Below are 18,798 nucleotides of genomic sequence, written 5' to 3' on the forward strand. Positions count from 1 at the left end.
GCCATGACTTTTCCCCTTCCTCCCTTGTCTTTTCGGAAGGGAACAGCACCAAATTCCCCCTCCACATCGGTATTTTCGGCTTTCAGCCCGATTTCCTCAGCAAACAGCAAAGGTGCTCAAGGGCTCCCTGCAGTTGTTGGCACCTGGCGCGGTGTCAGCACCTGGCACCGGGAATCTCGGCGTGCCGGGGAAACAAAGCTCAGCTGTCACATCCCACTGCTCCTCCAAAGGGAAAACTTGTGCCCTAAAGATGCTGGGAAGGTGCCAAGGAAAACAGGGCACGACTCTCGAGCCCTGGAAACGAGGAAGAAGGAAAAGAATCTGTCCCGTCGGAGAAGGTGGCGCTGGGGAAGGATGTTCTGGGGCTCTCCCAGGGATTCATACTCTGGAATTCACACAGATTGTCTGCGCCATCGGCGCGATTCCCTTAATCTGTTCTGCCTCTCGCTCTCCCATCTGCACGAGGGAGATAACACATCTCGCCTCCGATCCCTTTGTTTTTCGCCGCTTAGACGGTAAATTCTTTAGAGCAGGGACCGGCCCATTGTGTCCTCAGACAAAGCCTCGAAGAATGGCTTTGGGTTGGGTCTTTCAAGTCGATGTTAAACCCCCCCAAACCACCGAGCCCGCAGCGAAACAAACCACCTGGCACCGACTCAGAATTCTGCCTGTTCTCCTCAAGAACAAACAGCACTCAGATGCTTCTGTTTACCTTCCCTGGGGTCTCAGAAATTGCCTGAAGAATTATTTTTGTGTTTTCTTATGACTTTAAATTATATATATATATAAAAAAGTAATGTTGAAATCACATATAATGATTCTCATGTATATTTATTTATTTATTTTAAACTATATTTTGCGTGTGCCCTGATTTTAATTTTGCCCCAAAACGCTCCGAGGGGATTTGCACAGTTATTTTAATAGCCCTAATTTTCAATACATTTAAACGCATTTGTGCACCTTTAGACCAAACTCATGCAGACCTTTACACCACAGTAGTGAATTGTAGGACAGCAACGTAGACACAGAAAGAAATTCTCTCCTTCTGTAGAGCTGATATTTCTAAACTCAATCATTGGGTTCATTGGCTTGTGGAGAGTCCAGGAATGTTTCTTAAGCCAGAGCATCTGACAATCACTGTTTGAGAAGATGCACACTGAGAAAGTCTTCCCTATTTCCGCATCAGGAAATTAGAAATATTCTCATGAATTCCATTTTTTTTCACATCTTCCATCAAAGCCTTTGATAAAGATCAGGATCTGCACTTGTTTTAAAATGCCTCCTGCAATTTCCCTTCCTGTGGCAAGTGCAAGGAAAGTTCCCACAGCCTCACACCAAAACAGTCCAGGGGGACTCTTCTTCCTCCTGATTGGCAACAAATTTCAGCACCCATAGGCAAAAATGATGAATTTCATAGGCATAATGAGGCTGATGGTCACAGTCAACGTTAGGCATTTACATTTCATGCTTCCTCTGAACTGGGAGCTCCCTGAAGCCTGGCAGCCTGAATATGCTGAGATGAATTATTATTTTATTGACATTTTCAAACCACTCCTCTACTTTTTTTTTTTTTCCTCCAGACAAAAGTATTTCAAAACCATTTGCCGAAGCTGACCCACATTTCAAAGAGGTTCCACTCTGCTGCCTCTGCTCCTCTCGCTGCCGTGACTCCCCACTGCAGGAGCTCCCTCACACCCGAGCTTTTCATCTCCTCATTGCTTATTCCCACTCCATCCCAGCCCCAGGAATGCGGGAGCTGCTGCCATCCCGGGGATCTTTGATGGCTGTGGATGACCCTGAGTTAGTGCAGAATAACAATCAGCACCCTGGCTCTGGGGCAGGGATTCCTCCAGCTGGGCTCTGGTGCAGAGCACGTGTCCATGGAGGTGATGCTGCTGGGAGCACAGCACTGGGGTGCAGCTGAGGATGCTCTGACCACGCTGCCTGTACAACCAGGTGATGCCAGAGGAAAGGGATCCACAGTTATTTGGGGCAAACCACCGAGTCCAGGAGGATGAGCAGTGCCAGTGACACCTGCTCTGCCTGTCCTTGCTGAGGATGGTGGATATGGGGACATGTCTGACTTGCTCATCCTGGGCAGCATCTCAGTCCCACCCAGATGGGAGCATTTGGTTCTTACCACAAAGAAAATCCACCCTCGAGTCTGTTTGAAACATCTCAGAGAAGCTGTGGCTGCCCCTGGATTCCTGGGAGTGTCCAAGGCCAGGTTGGACGGGGCTTGGAGCAGCCTGGGCTGGTGGAAGGTGTCCCTGCCCAGGGCAGGGGTGGCACTGGATGGGCTTTAAGGTCCCTTGCAACCCAAACCACTCTGTGGTTCCAAGATCTCTTTCCATGTCAGCACCAAAAGGCTCCATCCCTGCTGGGCTCCTGGAGCAGCCCTGGGAGGCTGAGGGAGGGTTTCCTCTGATCTGCAAGAAAACAGCCCCTGAAAAATAACTCCCAGATATTCAATCTGCATTTGAAAGTCGGGTTCTACCTCCGTTATTACAGTTGCAAACCCCCTGCTTTCTAATTCAGATAAAGTAACAAAGCTGCACTTCCAATGATTGTAACTAAATGCAGTTAACCTTAAAGTCACTTTTACAAACACAGCAGATTTATCTGGATTTAAATTTTACTTCTTGTGCAAAGGCTTAAGAACAGGTTCGTCCCCATTATTCAATTTAACAATAATAATAAAAAACCTCCATGACAACTGTAACAAAAAGACTCTGATAAAGCCTGAAACCTTTCTGATAATGAAACGTACAATTTCCCTGTTTGAAGCATATTTCCCCGGAGAACATTTTAAAAAAGATATAGAAGAACTGTCATTTCAAACTGTTAATGTAAAGGGCCATGGATGAGAGCAGCACATGTGGAAAAAAACCCACTTGGAGAAAAGCTGAAGAAAAAATAGTGGGTGGAAGAGACGAGACAACTTAATGCAGTGTCTCATTAGGGCAATTACAGGAGTCAATAAAAATGGGCAATACTGGAAAAGATTCACTTTTGCAGCTGGGTGCAGTTTGTATTTCACCCCCAGGCACAGGACAGCCCAGCCAGGGACACCTTGCCTGGTTCCTGGGCTGCAGATGATGGGCCAGACTGGCCACTGCAGTTCTGCTGCTGCCTTCTGTTTGCCCTGACAGCCTCTTTTAAATCAGTCTGTAATCACATATCTCTGATGTCCTTTTAACAACATTAATTAGGAGCAGATGAACTGACACAGAAGGAGCAGTAGCACCATTAATTAAGGTTAGTCCTGCCCTCACTCAAGTCTTAATCTTCCAGGTTTTCTCATCAATACCTTATCATCACAATGCCAGGGAGGAACTGATGCTCTGAGAGGATGTCGACTTCTTTGAAGAGGATGGAGCACTTGGGAACTCAAATAACCATTAGAAATCCTGGATTAATGAACTCAAAACCAGAGAGTTGCAAAGTGCCAATCCCCAAAGGGAGGGGTCCACACGGCCCCCGAGCTGCTTCTCTGAGGGGGCTCCAAGACCTGAGGGGGCTCCAACACACGGCAATTTTCCCTTTGGCCTTCACTTCCCACACCACATGGGGTTTATAATTGTTTGCCATGTCAGATTTTAGACAAATTTCATCAGGCTTTTTGTACTAATGAGTATTTTTACATCGGAGGGCAGGAGGCTCCTTACTTTAACACGTCCACCAACCCCAAAATGAATGAAAATTTTAAAACAGCTGATAAACGTACATTGTTTACAAGTTTAGATTCTTTCCTCAACTGGAGAAAGACCTGAGAAATGTCCTGAGCATCTTAGAGCATATTTACTGCTGTTGCAATTGTATTTGCATGAATTTCATAATCCCAGCCCCTGTGGCCAGGAGTTACTGTGAGAACACTCTCATTGAACCAATTGTTAACCCTTTCCATGGTTTGGAGTTCTGGGGGTTTGAGGCAGGCTTATGTCTGCAAGGTTTTAAAAAAATCTGTATTTTTAAGTGGTTTTTTTTCTGACAGGGTAGGGGGCTTTTTTACAAAAAATGCCAAGTCCAAAGAGTGTGATCACATCCTCAGTCAAGCAGATGGCCACATCCCTGCCTTCATCTAGACAGCTCTATTTGTGGCTCTTTGCTCCTGTCTCACCAGGACCTGGGAGATGCTGCTGCTCACACACCTCCCAGGCAAACTGGGATCACTAATCCCCAGAATAATGTTCCTGTCAACAAGGTGTGAATTTAAAACCTTTTTTGGAGACACATAATGATAAAGTGCAAAGTGGGGTAAAAAAAAAAAATCAAGTAGTTAACCTGAGAAGTTAATTTTAACGCAAGGAATAAACAATAATACTGGGATATATTTGCCTCCTCTTAGGATCCACCCCAGCAGGGCCCAAAATCTCAACAGGCTGGATTTTCACTCGCCAGTGCAAGCTGAGCTGGGCCCAGCAGAGCTCCAGCACGAGCATTTTTGAAGCTGCCAGAGCAAGGCTTTACCGCTGACACCGAGGGATCAGCTTTCTCAGACAGACATTAAAGATATCATTGATTCCCTCTGTACTGCCAAGAAAAAGGCACTAATCCTCAGGCAGGTGGGGTTGGGGTTCTCACAGCTCCGTGTTCATCCTCAGCCCTCGGCTCGTGCCCAAGGCCAGTTCAGCACAAATATTCCATTGTGCCAGAGCACAAAGCAGATTTCACCACAGGTCTGCCCAGCTCCCATCACATCACTGCTGTTGACAAAACCAGCACATCCATCTGACTAAAGCCAGCAGCACTTAATTAATTGCCAGAATAACGTGCACGTTCTCCCCATCAGTTGGGATCCTCCAGCCAGGGCAGGGCTGTTGAAAACTCAGCAACCCTGGCAGCCAGAGATCAATCCATGTTAAGAGTGGACAGGACACTCTTGTGCACGAGGAGCCACTTTATTAGCCTGTTAGACTATTGGCAGGGGTTTCTCTTCTCAAAGCTCTGGAAGAAGAAGTGGGGTTGGTGATTTCTGGGTAGGTTTTGTGTTTGTCTCTGAAAGCCCATGAGCCAAACCCTGAGGTCGGGGCAACCTCGGCCATTCTGCTGGCAAATTCCCTCCAGCCAAAAAACCAGCTCTTGACACACTGTCATTACAACAATTTGTATATTCTTATACCACACTGGTACTTAGAAGTCCTACCTGAGGCTAAACCCGTGGTTTTGCAGTTGGTTCCCCACCACCCCTAGGAGAAGCAGCCCCAGCCTGGTGCCAGCAGCTCCTCACTGCACCCAAACAAGCAGAAGATCAAGTCTGAGGCAGTTCTTTGTCGAAATTAAGGATAAAAATAAATGTGCTAAGGGGAGACAGGAGAGAGCAGCCCCTGTGCTCCCCCCTGCAGCTCAGTGCCCTGGCTGAGCTCCCAGCCCTCCATCCCCAGCACAGCTCGAGCCCATTAGGACCAATTCCCATCTCTCTCAGGACTCTCACCTGCAAGGCCATTTGCTCCCTGGCTTCTATTTTTAAAATTGCTGTAGCTTATAAGGGTATTTTGCTCTGCAGTGACAGGCTGTCACACTCACTGAGCGTGCCCCTTCCCTGGGAGAAGTGTCCCAGGTAATTCCCAAGCACAGACACCTCCCTTCCAGCTCTGCAGGGCAGTGCAGTCACTGGCTCCTGTATCACACAATCACAGAATGGCTTGAAAAGGACCTTAAAGCTCATCCAGTGCCACCCCTGCCCTGGGCAGGGACACCTTCCACCAGCCCAGGGTGCTCCAAGCCCCGTCCAACCTGGCCTGGGACACTCCCAGGGATCCAGAAGCAGTCACAGCTTCTCTGGGCACCCTGTGCCAGGGCCTGCCCACCCTCACAGGGAACAATTTCTTTCCCATATCCCATCCAAGCCCTCTGGAAGTTTGAAGCCACTCCCATGGGTGACACCAGAGCAAACCAGTGCTCCAGCCCGGGCTCCATCTCAGCTCTCAGCAAACCACAGCTCCACCCAGGAACTTTCAGAACACCAGGACTCATGGAAAGCACAAATCTGAGAGGTAAAGCTGCACAAACCCCAGTGCAATTTTATTTCATTAAATAACTGGCATTTTTTTCATTTGTCTTCATGGAGCACATTAAACCCAAAAAAATCTCAGTCAACAAATATGACAAGAAGATTCATGAGCAGTACAAGCAGTTCAATTGAGAAGGATCGTGTTTTCCCCCAGCTGTGTTTAAACTGCACTCATTATTGTTGTTGTTTTTGTGCTGTATTTATTATAATTTAAGTGAAAAGGTTTAACATGATCTACAGGAACAGTAGGGGAGACAAACAGAACAGTTTGTTTGCTTTGCTACCTCAGTGACACCTTTATAATGGCACAAGAACAAGTCTTCAGTTCATGAACCCAACAGCATCTTCTCTAAATTCACCTGGGTGATTAAGGCCAACTTTCAGACCAATTTTCCAAACTGCTCAGGAGGGGAGTGGGAACAGCAGAGGGAGAGAATCAGGGAAATCATAGAAAGGGTTGGGTTGGAAGGGACATTAAAGCCCATCCAGTGCCACCCCTGCCCTGGGCAGGGACACCTTCCACCAGCACAGGGTGCTCCAAGCCCTGTCCAACCTGGCCTTGGACACTCCCAGGGCTGGGGCAGCCACAGCTTCTCTGGGAAGAGGGAGAAACACACAAATTCATTTCTTCAAAATTCAAGGTGGAAACAGGAGCAGAAAAGCAAACCAAAGCAATAAGTACCAATAAAGCACTGCCTAAAAACCCACACAATAATTCAAGGCACCACAAATCAGTGGGTTTGCCCCGAGGAACAGTTGATATTTTCAAGAAACTGCTACATCTTTTTCCCTAGTTCAGAGCAGGGATGTGGCCCCTCAGCTCCTCCTGCAGCGTTTCCTTGCTGACACACAGGGTGCCCTGCCGGGGGTCAGAGGAGCCCCAGACCCCCCCAAAGGCTGGACTTGATGACCTTGGAGGACTTTCCCAACCTGAATAATTCCATGATCCAATGGTTCCAAGCCAGGCTCCCACTCCAGTTCTGCAGGGGGTGTTTCTGGTGGGGCTGAGCAGGGTTTTGAGCAGGGACCAACTCCTGGGTTCTGATCGTCAGCAAAGGGTCCTTGTGTCACAGGTGCACACTCAGAAACACCCTCATTTACCATGAGCACAGCCCTGGATGCACAGCTCAGGGTGCAATTATTGCTTCCCAGGCAGATGATTTCTCTGAGCACCACAAGCCTGGCTGGTCTCGAGCAGGACATTTTACAGACGAGTTATCAGCCTCATTCCTCAGTGCCTTTGTGCTCACAGTTATTTCATTCTCCTCTGAAATGTAAGGAGATTCTTCCTGAGAAAATAAGCACAGGGTTGGGAGGCCTTTTTTAATAACAATTTGATTCTCTAGCAAAATACTTTTATCACAGGTGGGAAAAAAATGTATTTGTGATTTCTTTCATTTCTCCATGGATTTAATGCTCTTCACAGTTTACCATGTCACCAAAATATTCCTGAAGAAGGAAAGCTGCTTTTCCACGGGCTCCAGCAGCTCTGCTCTGCAGCCCTGGCTGACAGGGAGGGGTGCTGGGGATCTCCAGGTGTTACAGAGGGACTCCTGCAGCTGCCCTGGGCATCCTCCCCAGAGCTGCAATGAGTCACTGCTCCACTGCCACACATCAAGCCATTCCTCCATTTCCACATTCCCATTAGCTAAACAAGTGCAAACAAGCTGTCACTCCCTCAGGGCTGATGCCACCATGGTCGCTGCAGGCAGATGGAAAATTAATATTTTTGTGTCAACTTCCAGAATCCTGTAAAGTACAAAATCACTTCACCCAGGAACCAACACTCTGCTAGAGGAGATGTTCTCAAGCACTGGAACAGGCATCAGACTCCCAGTTCAGAGAATTCCAGAATCCCTGAGGTTGGACAAGCCCTCCCAGCCCATGGATCCCCCCTGTGCCCCATCCCCACCCTGTCCCCAGCCCAGAGCACTGAGTGCCACGGCCAGGCCTGCCTTGGGCACCTCCAGGGCTGGGCACTCCAAACCTCCCTGGGCAGCCCCTGCCAATTATCCATTCCAGTTGTCCCAGACTTGCTGGAGAATCAGAGCATCAAAACAGCTTTTCCTAATTTGCAGAGTCCATGGTAGACACCCCTTGAGAAGGTAATTTCCTTTTTATATTGCCAATCATAGAACGGTTTGGGTTGGAAGGGACCTTAAAGATCATCTGGATACTCAGAGATTTTCTGTCCTGCTGTCAGATAGAAAAACCACAAACCCACAAAAAGTCATTTAATTAATTTCTATTGTCAATATAATTTCTGTGCATTCAAGTCCTACCACAAAATTACCTGCTTTAAAAAATCACTAGACCATCTCTATTAGCGCTGGATTTTATTTCTATGAAAATAACAACTTGCAGCCAAATTTGAGTTGACAGTTTGCCTTTAACTTTTTATTTATTCCTGCCATTTTTTTATTAGATTGGATTTGGCCTCGATCCTGCCCATTAGGAGCCTGCCTTGATGGGATCAACATGGGAAACAACTCTGGGCACTAAGTCTTGTCGCTGCTGGTGGTGCTGCTGTCTGGGCTCTTCTGAGCTGTCATTAAACCCAAGTATTCCACCTCAGCCAGCCATTGGACTAACCTGCATCTCACAATTTCACAGCCAAGCTGTGCAGAGCAGGCAGAGGTGCTCATAAACCAGGGAATGCATGGCTGTCCCAGGAGAACAGGCCACACCCGTGGGGAAAAGGGACTCTGCTGTGAGACCTGGAGCCAGTCTAGGGAAGTTCCTTTGGCAATGAACTTCTAACACTAACTTAGCTGGGCTCCTCTCAAGGTAGCTAAAAACAAATTTGCATTTCAAAAGTTCAGACTGATGACAAAAATAATTTATAAATTCATTTTAAAGGTAAATTGGTGCCATTTTGATGACAAGCCATAAGCATCTTATCTGAGATCTCACTTCAAGGAGCCCATGGGTTGTTGTTGCTGGAAACAGAAGTTGCTGCACTTCCTAAGGCTCCAATCCCCCGTTCTCGGAGAGGAAGGATTCCTGCTGTCCTGCTCTTCCTGGCACGTGGAACACTCTGAACCGTCCTGGGGACAATCCTGCAGGATGCAGGTCCCTCCTGTGTCCCCAGGTGCTGCCCAAACCAGCTGCACCCAGTTTGTTCTGGGTGCAAAAATACCCTGCACAGAATGATGAGGCTGAATTTGATGGCACTGAAACAACCTCCATTCTGATGAATGCATAATTACTGTTATTAAAATATTTATGGAATGAGAAACTTATTAGGAAACCTTTGGGGTGTGAGCTTGCAGGAGGCTTTGCTCTACACAGCCCCTGAGATGGCTGGGGAGAAACCAAACTTGTGAGGCACCAAAGCTGGGCATTTCCACCTGAGACAACCAAGAGACACAGGACCCTCAAGATCCTGAACCCTCTGTCCTTGTCAGCAAAGATACTGAATAGAGAGAACTGGGATTTTATTTTTTCTTAATTTGGAAAACTTTTGGTTCTTTCAGCAAGGGCTGTTGTGGAACCAAATGTCTTGTGGGGTTTTTTTTGGTTTGGTTTTGAACACAGGTAATCCAGACTGGAAATGCATCACTGGGAGGAAACAGAATTTAAACCAAACACTGGTACCATCCCAGAGCACTGGAAATGTGGGGCTGGCATCTTGAGCCTGACTCAGGCAGAGCTGGAGTCCCACAAGTCCCACCTCAGTGCCTGTTCACCTTGTGGATAAATCTCTCCCACTGGTGTTCAAAACCTCTACTTTTCGGGTCTGTCTTCCAGGATCAGAGGGAGAGCAAAAGCCTTGTTTTAGGAACATCCTTACTGCATCTTGTGTTGCACTCAAGCCTCAAAACCTGCTGTGAAAATATGGCCAAAACAAAGCAGGAACATTTCCAGCAAAGAGGATAAAAGCTGAGTATTAAGAGGGAAAAAATAGTCTTTCTTGAAGGCTGTGGAATATTCCTCAGAAAAGTTTATAAAAGAACTGAGGCATCTGCTGGGACCAGCCTGGCTACACAGATCCCATCTATTGGGAAGGAATTGTTGGCTGGGAGGGTGGGCAGGCCCTGGCACAGGTTGCCCAGAGAAGCTGTGGCTGCCCCATCCCTGGGAGTGTCCAAGGCCAGGTTGGACGGGGCTTGGAGCACCCTGGGCTGGTGGAAGGTGTCCCTGCCCAGGGCAGGAGTGGCACTGGGTGGGCTTTAAGGCTCCTTCCAACCCAAACCATCCTGTGGTTCCATGGAAGGAGTTGGCACAGGAGCTGCACCGACCACCCCTGACCCCACAGAGGGGAGGGGAGAACCTGAGGGGGCCCAGAGAGGGGATTGAGGGGATGGTACCAGGACAAAAGATGCCTGAAACTGTCCAAGGGCATCAGCCAGATCCCTGTCCAGCTTCCTGCCTTCCCACCAACCTCAGCCACTGCTGCAGCATGCAAAGGAAACACTGGAAAGCTGTGCTGAGACAAGGGTGTGTTTCCATCCTCTCTTATCTTTGCATTCACAGTCGTGTTTATGTATGGACACTCTTCCAGGGAAAGTTGGGATTAGAGCCTTTGTGCAGGACAGGAATAAATGGCTGCTACAAAAGCACATGCAGAAATCAATATTCACTCTTACACTGCATTCCTGTCACCGAAATTTGGGTTATGCACAAGAAGGAAGCCTGTCCAGCTCCCCCTGGAGAGCCCCTATAGCCGGGCTATAATCAACATTCCCAGAGACAAGGGGTGTTAAAGCCTCCCTGGAGGCTGCAGCACGGCCAGTGGCAAGGCTTGCTCATCCTGTGGGGTTTGTATGGCCAATTTTGAGACCTACGAGTGCTTGACCTGTCCCCTCTTCCCCCAGGGCTCAGTCAATGCTTTTCACAAACAGCAGAGCCCAGTGAGAGCTGCTGGATGTGCCCTGACCATGAGAGGGCTGTACCTGCCCCACAGCAGGCAGCACATGGCATTGGGAAGGGAAGGTCCCTGGGCCTCCTCCTCTTGCCCTGTGAATCAGAGGCCGGGCAGTCCAAGCCTTCAAAGGATGGCAAAGCACAGAAAGGTGATTTACAACCAGGAGCACGTCCCAGGGGCTGGGGAACGCTTGCCAAGTTCATTTCCAAGGGCTGGGAAGGGAGGCACTGGCCAGCACCACCCCTGAGCCCAGGCAGAGGAGGAGATCCAGCAGCCCACTCTGCTCACACTGCATGTTAATGGCTCTCAGCATCCCAAATGACACAGCAAAACATCCCTCCTCACACAGGCCTGGATCCTGGGGCCCTCGGGCAGGACTGCTGGAGTCACCCTGTCAAACAGGGCACTTCCCCCTGCTCCATCCTGCCCGGGGGGCTCCATCCTGCTGGGGTGCTCCATCCTGCTGGGGTGCTCCATCCTGCTGGGGTGCTCCATCCTGCCCAGGGTGCTCCATCCTGCCCCTGCCCTGCACGGGCACAGGGCTGGCAAAGGGCTTTGCTGCCACACACAGCCCCCAGGAGCTGGGCACCACCCCAGCACCGGCTCCATCCCACCCAGCAACCCCGAGCTGCCAGGAACACGGGCACAGCACCCTCTGCAGAGCCCCAGGCAGGGGTGGCACCATGGCCCTGGGCACACAGGAACATTCCAGAGCTTCCAGAACACCCCAGCACACTCAGCACTGTCACTGCAGTCTCTGCTCCTGCTGGAGCAGCCGTGGCAGGGCTGAGCCCCCTCCAGTGCCTGGTTTATCCCCAGCTGCACAGGGCATGGCTCAGAGCTGCTCCCCTGCCTCCAGCACAGGGTTTATCCCCAGCTGCACCGGGCATGGCTCAGAGCTGCTCCCCTGCCTCCAGCACGAGGGCTCTGCAGGACCTCGGCAATCAGCAGTACCCAGGAGAGCTTTGGGAATCCTCCTTTTCCCTCAGATTTCTCCCTGCCTGGGCACCCACTCCAGCACACTAATGACCTGACTATATTGGATTCCATGCTCTCCAAACAGCCTTAATTACATGCTTCGTATCTCCCAATATTATGATAAAATTCATCATAGTCCAACGTCTGGGACAGTCAGCATTGTCACTCATTGAGATTAATTTGAATATCACCATAAATAGAAATAACAACATCTGATATTATGAAGCAGAGTATTGTGCTGGATGGTTTTAATGCCTCCAAGCAAAACTCATTTAATGGAATAAAATACAGAATATAGCACATGTAGTTTTGCAGTATTAGTGTTATGAGATTCAAAACCAGATCAATATTTCTTTCATAAAAATTAATGCCTTGAAAGGATCCCTCCATTTGTCATTCCAGAGAGGTCACCTTATTTCATTTCAAAGAGTAAAGTGGGAACTGCACAAGTGAACTTGCTGAATATCTGCTCTGCCTGTACCAGCTGCCTGTTCCTGCACCCCCTGTTCTGCCCCAAATCCCAGTGAATCCTCTGCCCACCATCTCTCCCTGTCCCTCTCCATGGATGAGCATCCCTCTCCTGGCAGAGCCACTCTCCTTCCAAATGACTCTTTGCAGTCCCCTCCACCTCAAGAGAGACACTCGAAAACAGATTAAGCACCAAGATTATTGCTAATATTGAATTTTGCCTTGTCAAGAAAATGAATTTTACCTCCAAAACACCGTGTTCCAGAGAAATATATTCACAGCCCCTCCAACCTCCCATTAGTATCCCCACATGTGAAACTCTTGAAGGGAGGGCTTTCCTTTCCATTTGATTTATACAGGGAAAATCAGATTCCACATCCATTCACTGCAGCCTAATATTTCAGCCACAACACATCAGCACTGGGTGGCTCAGCATGTTGACATGCATTAGGTGCCTCAGTAACAAGGACAAATATTTAGAGGCTGATGAAATGAAAGCTTGTTGAGGAACACAAAGGCCCTTTTTTTTTTTTTTTTTTTTTTTTGAGAAGAGACAAAGAATTAAAGTTACCGTTTCCTGTTTTCAGCTTTTTGTTCCACTCTCTGCAGGAGTAACTGAAAAATGTAGAGTTCTCCTGAAATGTCTTTCATAAAATGAATCATTACTCCACCTCCCAAACCCACTATTGTCTTATTTAAAGTTAGGAGGGGAAATTGCAATAATCTGGTAATGAGTTCAAAATAAATGAGCATCTAGAGAAAAATATTGCTGAAGTGTGACAGTTCTCCTCCCAAACACCAGTGACAGCCCAATTTAATTTATCAATTAAATTGGCCAATTCCCACCATCTCCTCAGGTGAAGGTCGGCAGGAGGGGCTCAACACGTGTCTTTGGGATGGAAATTGTATCCCCTTTTCCTTCAGGGAACTTAAACTGAGGAGAGAGGGAGGAACCACCACTCTACAAACATTTTTCTGGGGACTGAAGGAGTTTCTAGAAGCTGAGGAGTTGAGCCACATGAAATTAATGCCCAAAGAAACACTTCCAAAGGATGTCCTGCAGCCATGGGATCACAGGTTCTGTCCAGCCCTTCTCACACAGCCCCTGCTCCCTGGGCCTGAGCTGCACTGCCAGCAGCTCCTGTGCTTCCAGCATTCCCTGGAACCAGCAGCTGAGGCAGAGCTCCATCCCATCCCATCCCATCCCATCCCATCCCATCCCATCCCATCCCACCGAACCCAGAGCCACAGCTCAGCTGAGACATCCTCCCTCAGAGAGCCTTGGAAATGGGTGTGCATTTTCCAAGGAAAGAGCAACCTCCAGCTCAGAGCTGCATTTCTGAGCTCTATCCCTTTCCAAATAATCCCATTTCTGTGATTACTGTGTCTAGAGCAGAAGGCGGGACTGCAACTGTCATCTCCCTCCTTCAGCAGGAAGGAAAAGCAGCCAGCAGCCCCCAGGGAGACCAGGCGTGTTCCAATTTACACTCCCAACCTCACTGCGCTCCTGTATCCCACTTTTCTAACTTAAAAAAATTCCCTGTGTTTTTTAACAGCCCCCTCTGGGCCACAAGAGCCACCCCTGATAAAATCAGAAAGGTTATTTAGGAAAGAACAAGCAATTGTTGGTTGACTCTTTCAAATCACATCCACCAAAGACACAAACCCAAAGCAGTAATTTGTTCATTACTGAAGCTTGTCATGAGAACTCTGGAGTTCTAAGGGAGCCCAAAAATTAGTTTTATGGCATTAAAAAAAAAAAAAAGAAGAAGAAGAAGAAGAAATCAGAGCGCTGTTATTCCTCATATTGAATAGTTTAACTCCCAGAAAATATTAAACATTTGGTGATGTTTTTTTCAGTGTAGTTACTGAATTTTCATGGAGTTCAATTTGTAAGGAAAGCCACGACCCTGCAAAGAACAGTATTTTTTCCAGAGCAAAACCAGCAGCCTAAAATCATACAGCCTTGAACTCCCTGATGCACTTGGAAACAGCTTTCCAAATTGTTTCTGTGTTATTTTTAGGAGAGATATTTAATTTACCATCACCCTGCTATTTATTGGTGTGCTCTAATAGAGCTGTGTCTTGAAGAAGTCCCTGACATCCCTGAGTGCTCGTGCACCGACATCTCCCCGCTCCAGCACTCACCACCTCGTCCCTCGTGGTGCATCAACCCGGGAGCTGCAGCACAGCCAGGCCTGGGGCTGGGCACACCCTGGGCACACAGCCCTGCTCCCCACATTCCTCCTGATGGAGAAGTGGAGGGCTGTCCCACTGTAACTCCTCTCAGGGCACTCCCATCCTGCTGCAGAGGAGGATGGAGCTCAGCACCAGAGATGGAGAAATAAAGCACCAGCCAGAGGCAGCTCCCGCTCAGCCCCTTCCAGGAGGAGCTGTGGCCAGGCTGGAGAGAACTCATCTGCACTGCCTTCCAGAGGGATTCAGACATCCAGCCCTGCTCAGCTGGGGGGCCTGACCTGCTCCTGAAGATGTTCTTGAACGTTTTAACTGTAGAAATTCATGGAAGGTCCCACACAAAGCCCTTGGCAATGGCAGATGCTGAACCTGGGTGTAAAACCTCCCTCTGTCTCAAACCCTGGCAGTTCCACCTCTCATCTGTTGTCATTTTGGAAGAGGAATCCTTGCACACACGGCCTTTGGAAGCACTCTGTCCCCAGGGGCAATTCCTGTGCCCACCACCATGTCCATACCTCCTGTGTGACTCAGTGGGAGCGGGGACCACTCCGACTGCTCTGACCCCAGCTTGGCTCCATCAGCACAGACACCTCAGACAGGTGGGAGAGGTGGGGTTGCAGCTTTCCTTGGCTCCAGCACCAGCTGGGACTCCAGTGCCATCCCCACACTCCAGGAGGAAACGCCCACAACTATTCCCACCATCTTCTCTCCACGGTGCAGTTCAGGGGTAAGTGAGGAGAGGGTGCAGAGGCAGGGGGAGGGGCTCATCACACAGGAACAAGCCCAGGTCTCATGGAAGCTTCACATCATTTTTTTTTTTTTTAACCAAAGGAAATCTCCCACAAATTCCAACAGTAATTACATGGATGAATTCCAGCTGGAGGACCCTGGCAGAGGAACTGCCTTCCCAGGCTGATCCACCTGTTGGCAGTAGCTGAAGATGCTCCCAACCCTCCGTGCTGGATTGGGAACAGGATGGGGGAGCTGCACGGAGAGATATCAGAACTTCACATGCAGAGAGGAAGATGAACAGCCTGAACCTTCCCCATGCTGAGGAGAAAGAGCCAGAAGCATCAGGAGCTGGCTGAGGAGCCCCTGCCGTGCCCTGTTTGGGTAATGCATACACACAGATCTGCTCCCTATACTGAGACAGAGCACAAATATTTCTCTTTCAAGATGCTGACAGAGAAATAAAAACACAAGTAAGATTTCTTTGCAGGAGCCTCCACAGATAGAAAGAGTGTTTATCTACCAGCAAAGATGTGAGGGAAAAGCCAGTTTGGGCATAAAAATAAGTGTCCAAGAGCCACTCACTCACCCCTCACCCCACTGCCACGGCCAGTAAAATCCATATTGACCCATGGTGACCCCTGAGTGTCACACTGGCTGCAACACTCAGGAATTTCAGAGAGTATTTCAAAGGTTCACAAGATTTTTGTGGTTGGCTACTTGGTTTTCTTCCTTCCAGTAACTTACAGCTTCTCACCCACCACCACACAATGGCACTTAGTCGCTTAACAGGGCCAGTTCTCTTCCTAAAATAGTTCTTTTCTATTTCTTTCTGACTGGAACATGTTCTGAACTGTGTTTTGAAGGAGGAGAGGACAATGGGGGACAGTTTTACTGCATGAAAATCTGCTTAAAGGCGGCTGAACCAAGCTGTAAAATATATATTCAGTAAAATCTCACGGTGTGGGCCAGTTCCTGCTTTCTGGATGATTTGATTAAAAAGCAATTTTGAACAGATGCTTCGTCACAATACATTAAAACATTTAGTGTATACAAATATCTCAGAAATGCAGAAACTGTCCAAATATCTTATTTTCTGCGAACTCCCTTACGTAACGAATTGCCACAGATTTTGCAGATATCGTGGCCTTATCCAAAGGCTTCTGGTGCCCAGGATTTCCTTCTGAACTAGATCTCGGTGGGGAGCGCCCAGGATTTGCTCTGGGATGAGAACCGGTGCGGAACAGCTGGGTAATTCCACCCTCCCGGCTGGCGGGAGCCTCGAGCAGCTCAGCAGCTGCTGAGCCGGTACTTCAGCACAACTTCAGCGCCGCTCATCCCTCCCAGCTCCGCGGCTCCGGCTCACGCAGAACATGAGATCATCTGGTTTGCAGCCCGGGAAGGGTGTTGGCGATGCAAGGAGCGTGGAGCAGGAGGCAGCCCGGGGTGGGAGCGATGCCAGGCTCCCTCGCACGAACAGCGGGGCTGCGCCCGCCGAGGCAGCGCCGGGAAGCGGAGACGGGCACGATGGAGCCGCACAAATTGCCGGGCGGTGAGCACGGCGCTGGATCCGCGGCGGTGCAGCGCCTTTGGATGTGCCCACAGGGGCAGGCGAGCAGGGAAAAACCAGATCCTTGGTGTTCCTTCAGGGAAACGGGCAGGACGGAGCCCGGCCGGGCAGAGCGCAGCGCTCCGCTCGCCTCGGCTGCAGCGGCCGGAGCTGGCACGGACAGATGGGAACACGGAGGATCGGTGGCTGCTGACAGCACAGAGTGGATTTGCCGTGAAAACCTCACAAGTTTCCAGCTGGGAAAAGCGGGGGATCTCTCCGCCCGCTGCACAAAAATAAAAATAAACCCCACCACCACCTTCCGCATGCGAAGGCGTAGGACAGGGAGCGAGGAACTCCGCTGCTCACGATGCATCTGGTGGCGCTTCTGTCACTGTCACCGTGCCCGCGATCGCTGCCGAGGAGCACCCGGGGTTCGCTGCGGGGGCTCGGCGGCTGCACCGGGGTCCCGGGGGGACACCCCATCCCGGGGGACACCCCATCCCTCCGGGGACCAAAGTCCGGCTCAGCCCCGGACAGATGCCCGCTCCCGGGCTCGAGGAGCCGCAGAAGGGCAGGAGGATGGAGCGGGGGGTGACAAGTCTCCGTGCCCCGACACCCACCGAGGTTCAGCCCCGGGGGCGAGAGCGGCACGATCGCAGCGCACCCAGGGGGTGAGAGGGAAGACGGGGGAGGGGAACGGGCGGGCGCTGCAGCGCATCTCCCCCGCACACACATACACGGTTCTCTAATCCTCCGGCTCTGCTCATCCCTCGGCTCCTCCCGGAGCCGCCGGAGCCTCGGCGGGCGCGGAGCGGCGCTCCCGGGCTGCAGCCGCCCCCAGCCCCGGGTCCCTCCCGGGCCCCCCGCTCCGTCCAGCCGGGGCCGGGGGACAGCGGGACCCCGACCCGGGAAGGGGCTGGTGCTGGAGCTGCCCCGCACGGCCCCATCTCAGTCAAGAGCCGCCGGGGAAAGCTCCCCCGACCCTTTCCAGGTCTTCCGAGACCGCCGGGCCCCGGTCTGCTGCGGCCCCCCAGCCCCTGCCCCGCACCACGCGCGGTGTCCCGGCCGTGTCCCACTGGGATGCTCTGCGCCCGCATCCCCGCCGAGCCACGGCTCTCACTAACGCAAACCCAGCGCAACCATCGCCTTTGCCTCTCCTATTTTTTTTTTTCCTCCTTTCCCTTAGGGATCGGTTCGTGCAAATGGAGCGATAAATCCAGAAAGCGCCACGCACCGTGGAGAAGGGAGCCGGGGGAGGATGCTGGAACGGGGAGGGCGGCAGGGAGGGAAGGCAGCTGCTCCGGAGGGAGGCGGATGGAGCACCTGGAGAGGCACGAGGGGAGCGGGGAGCGGCGGCAGAGCCCCCCGGCACGGCCCGGGGCTCCGGCACCCGCCCGGCCCGGCGCCGGCAGCCCTACCTGGAAGAGCCGGAGGATGTTGGCCACCATAATGGACACGGAACTTCCCGACGCCCCGATCACTCCAACTACTTTCTCCGGCTTGACGAAGACGGGCGGCTCGCCGTTCGTGCACCTCACGTCGGAGGTGTCCTTCTGGATGAGCGCCTGCACGAAGGTGAGGGACTGCTCCAGCGCGTAGGTGTCCCGGGAGCAGGTGTCCAGGATGCGGGCGCCCAGCGTGACGTTGGGCAGCAGGTCCGGGTCGCTGTTGATCTGGTCCAGCGCGTAGAGCATCGCCTCCAGCCTGTGGATGCCGTTCTCCTTCTTGATGTCCCCGCAGGGCGAGCCCAGGGAGCCCTTGGCGTGCACGGGGAAGAGGCCGCCCAGGGTGATGTCCCCCTCCAGGCGGATGGAGTGGGGCGCGTACATCTCCTGCCCGCGGGCCGCCTCCCCGAGCAGCAGCTCCAGGAGGCAGCAGGGCAGCTCGAGCAGCGCCAGCAGCCGCAGCAGCCGGCCCGGCCCGACCATGGTGATGCCGCCGCCGCCCCCGGCGCTGCCCCGCGCTCCCGAGGGGCCGGGCCGGGCGGGATGGCCG

At 51.1% G+C, this 18,798-nt stretch overlaps 1 protein-coding gene across 3 annotated transcripts in view; it reads right to left on the reverse strand.

Annotated features, from left to right (window-relative positions):
- The window catches only part of GRM7 (glutamate metabotropic receptor 7), a 216,276-nt gene extending 197,478 nt beyond the window's left edge, over positions 1-18,798 (reverse strand). Inside the window, exon 1 of one of the 3 annotated variants that reach the window (XM_050313094.1) lies at positions 18,222-18,798. In XM_050313094.1, coding sequence (XP_050169051.1) covers positions 18,222-18,731 — 510 coding nt within the window. In that variant the 5' untranslated portion in view covers positions 18,732-18,798. The remainder of the gene's footprint in view (positions 1-18,221) is intronic. The other 2 variants (XM_050313092.1, XM_050313093.1) reach the window with 2 other exon arrangements.

Source organism: Myiozetetes cayanensis, unplaced genomic scaffold (assembly GCF_022539395.1).
Source record: "Myiozetetes cayanensis isolate MyiCay16 unplaced genomic scaffold, myiCay2020 scf18, whole genome shotgun sequence".
Lineage (NCBI taxonomy): Eukaryota > Metazoa > Chordata > Aves > Passeriformes > Tyrannidae > Myiozetetes > Myiozetetes cayanensis.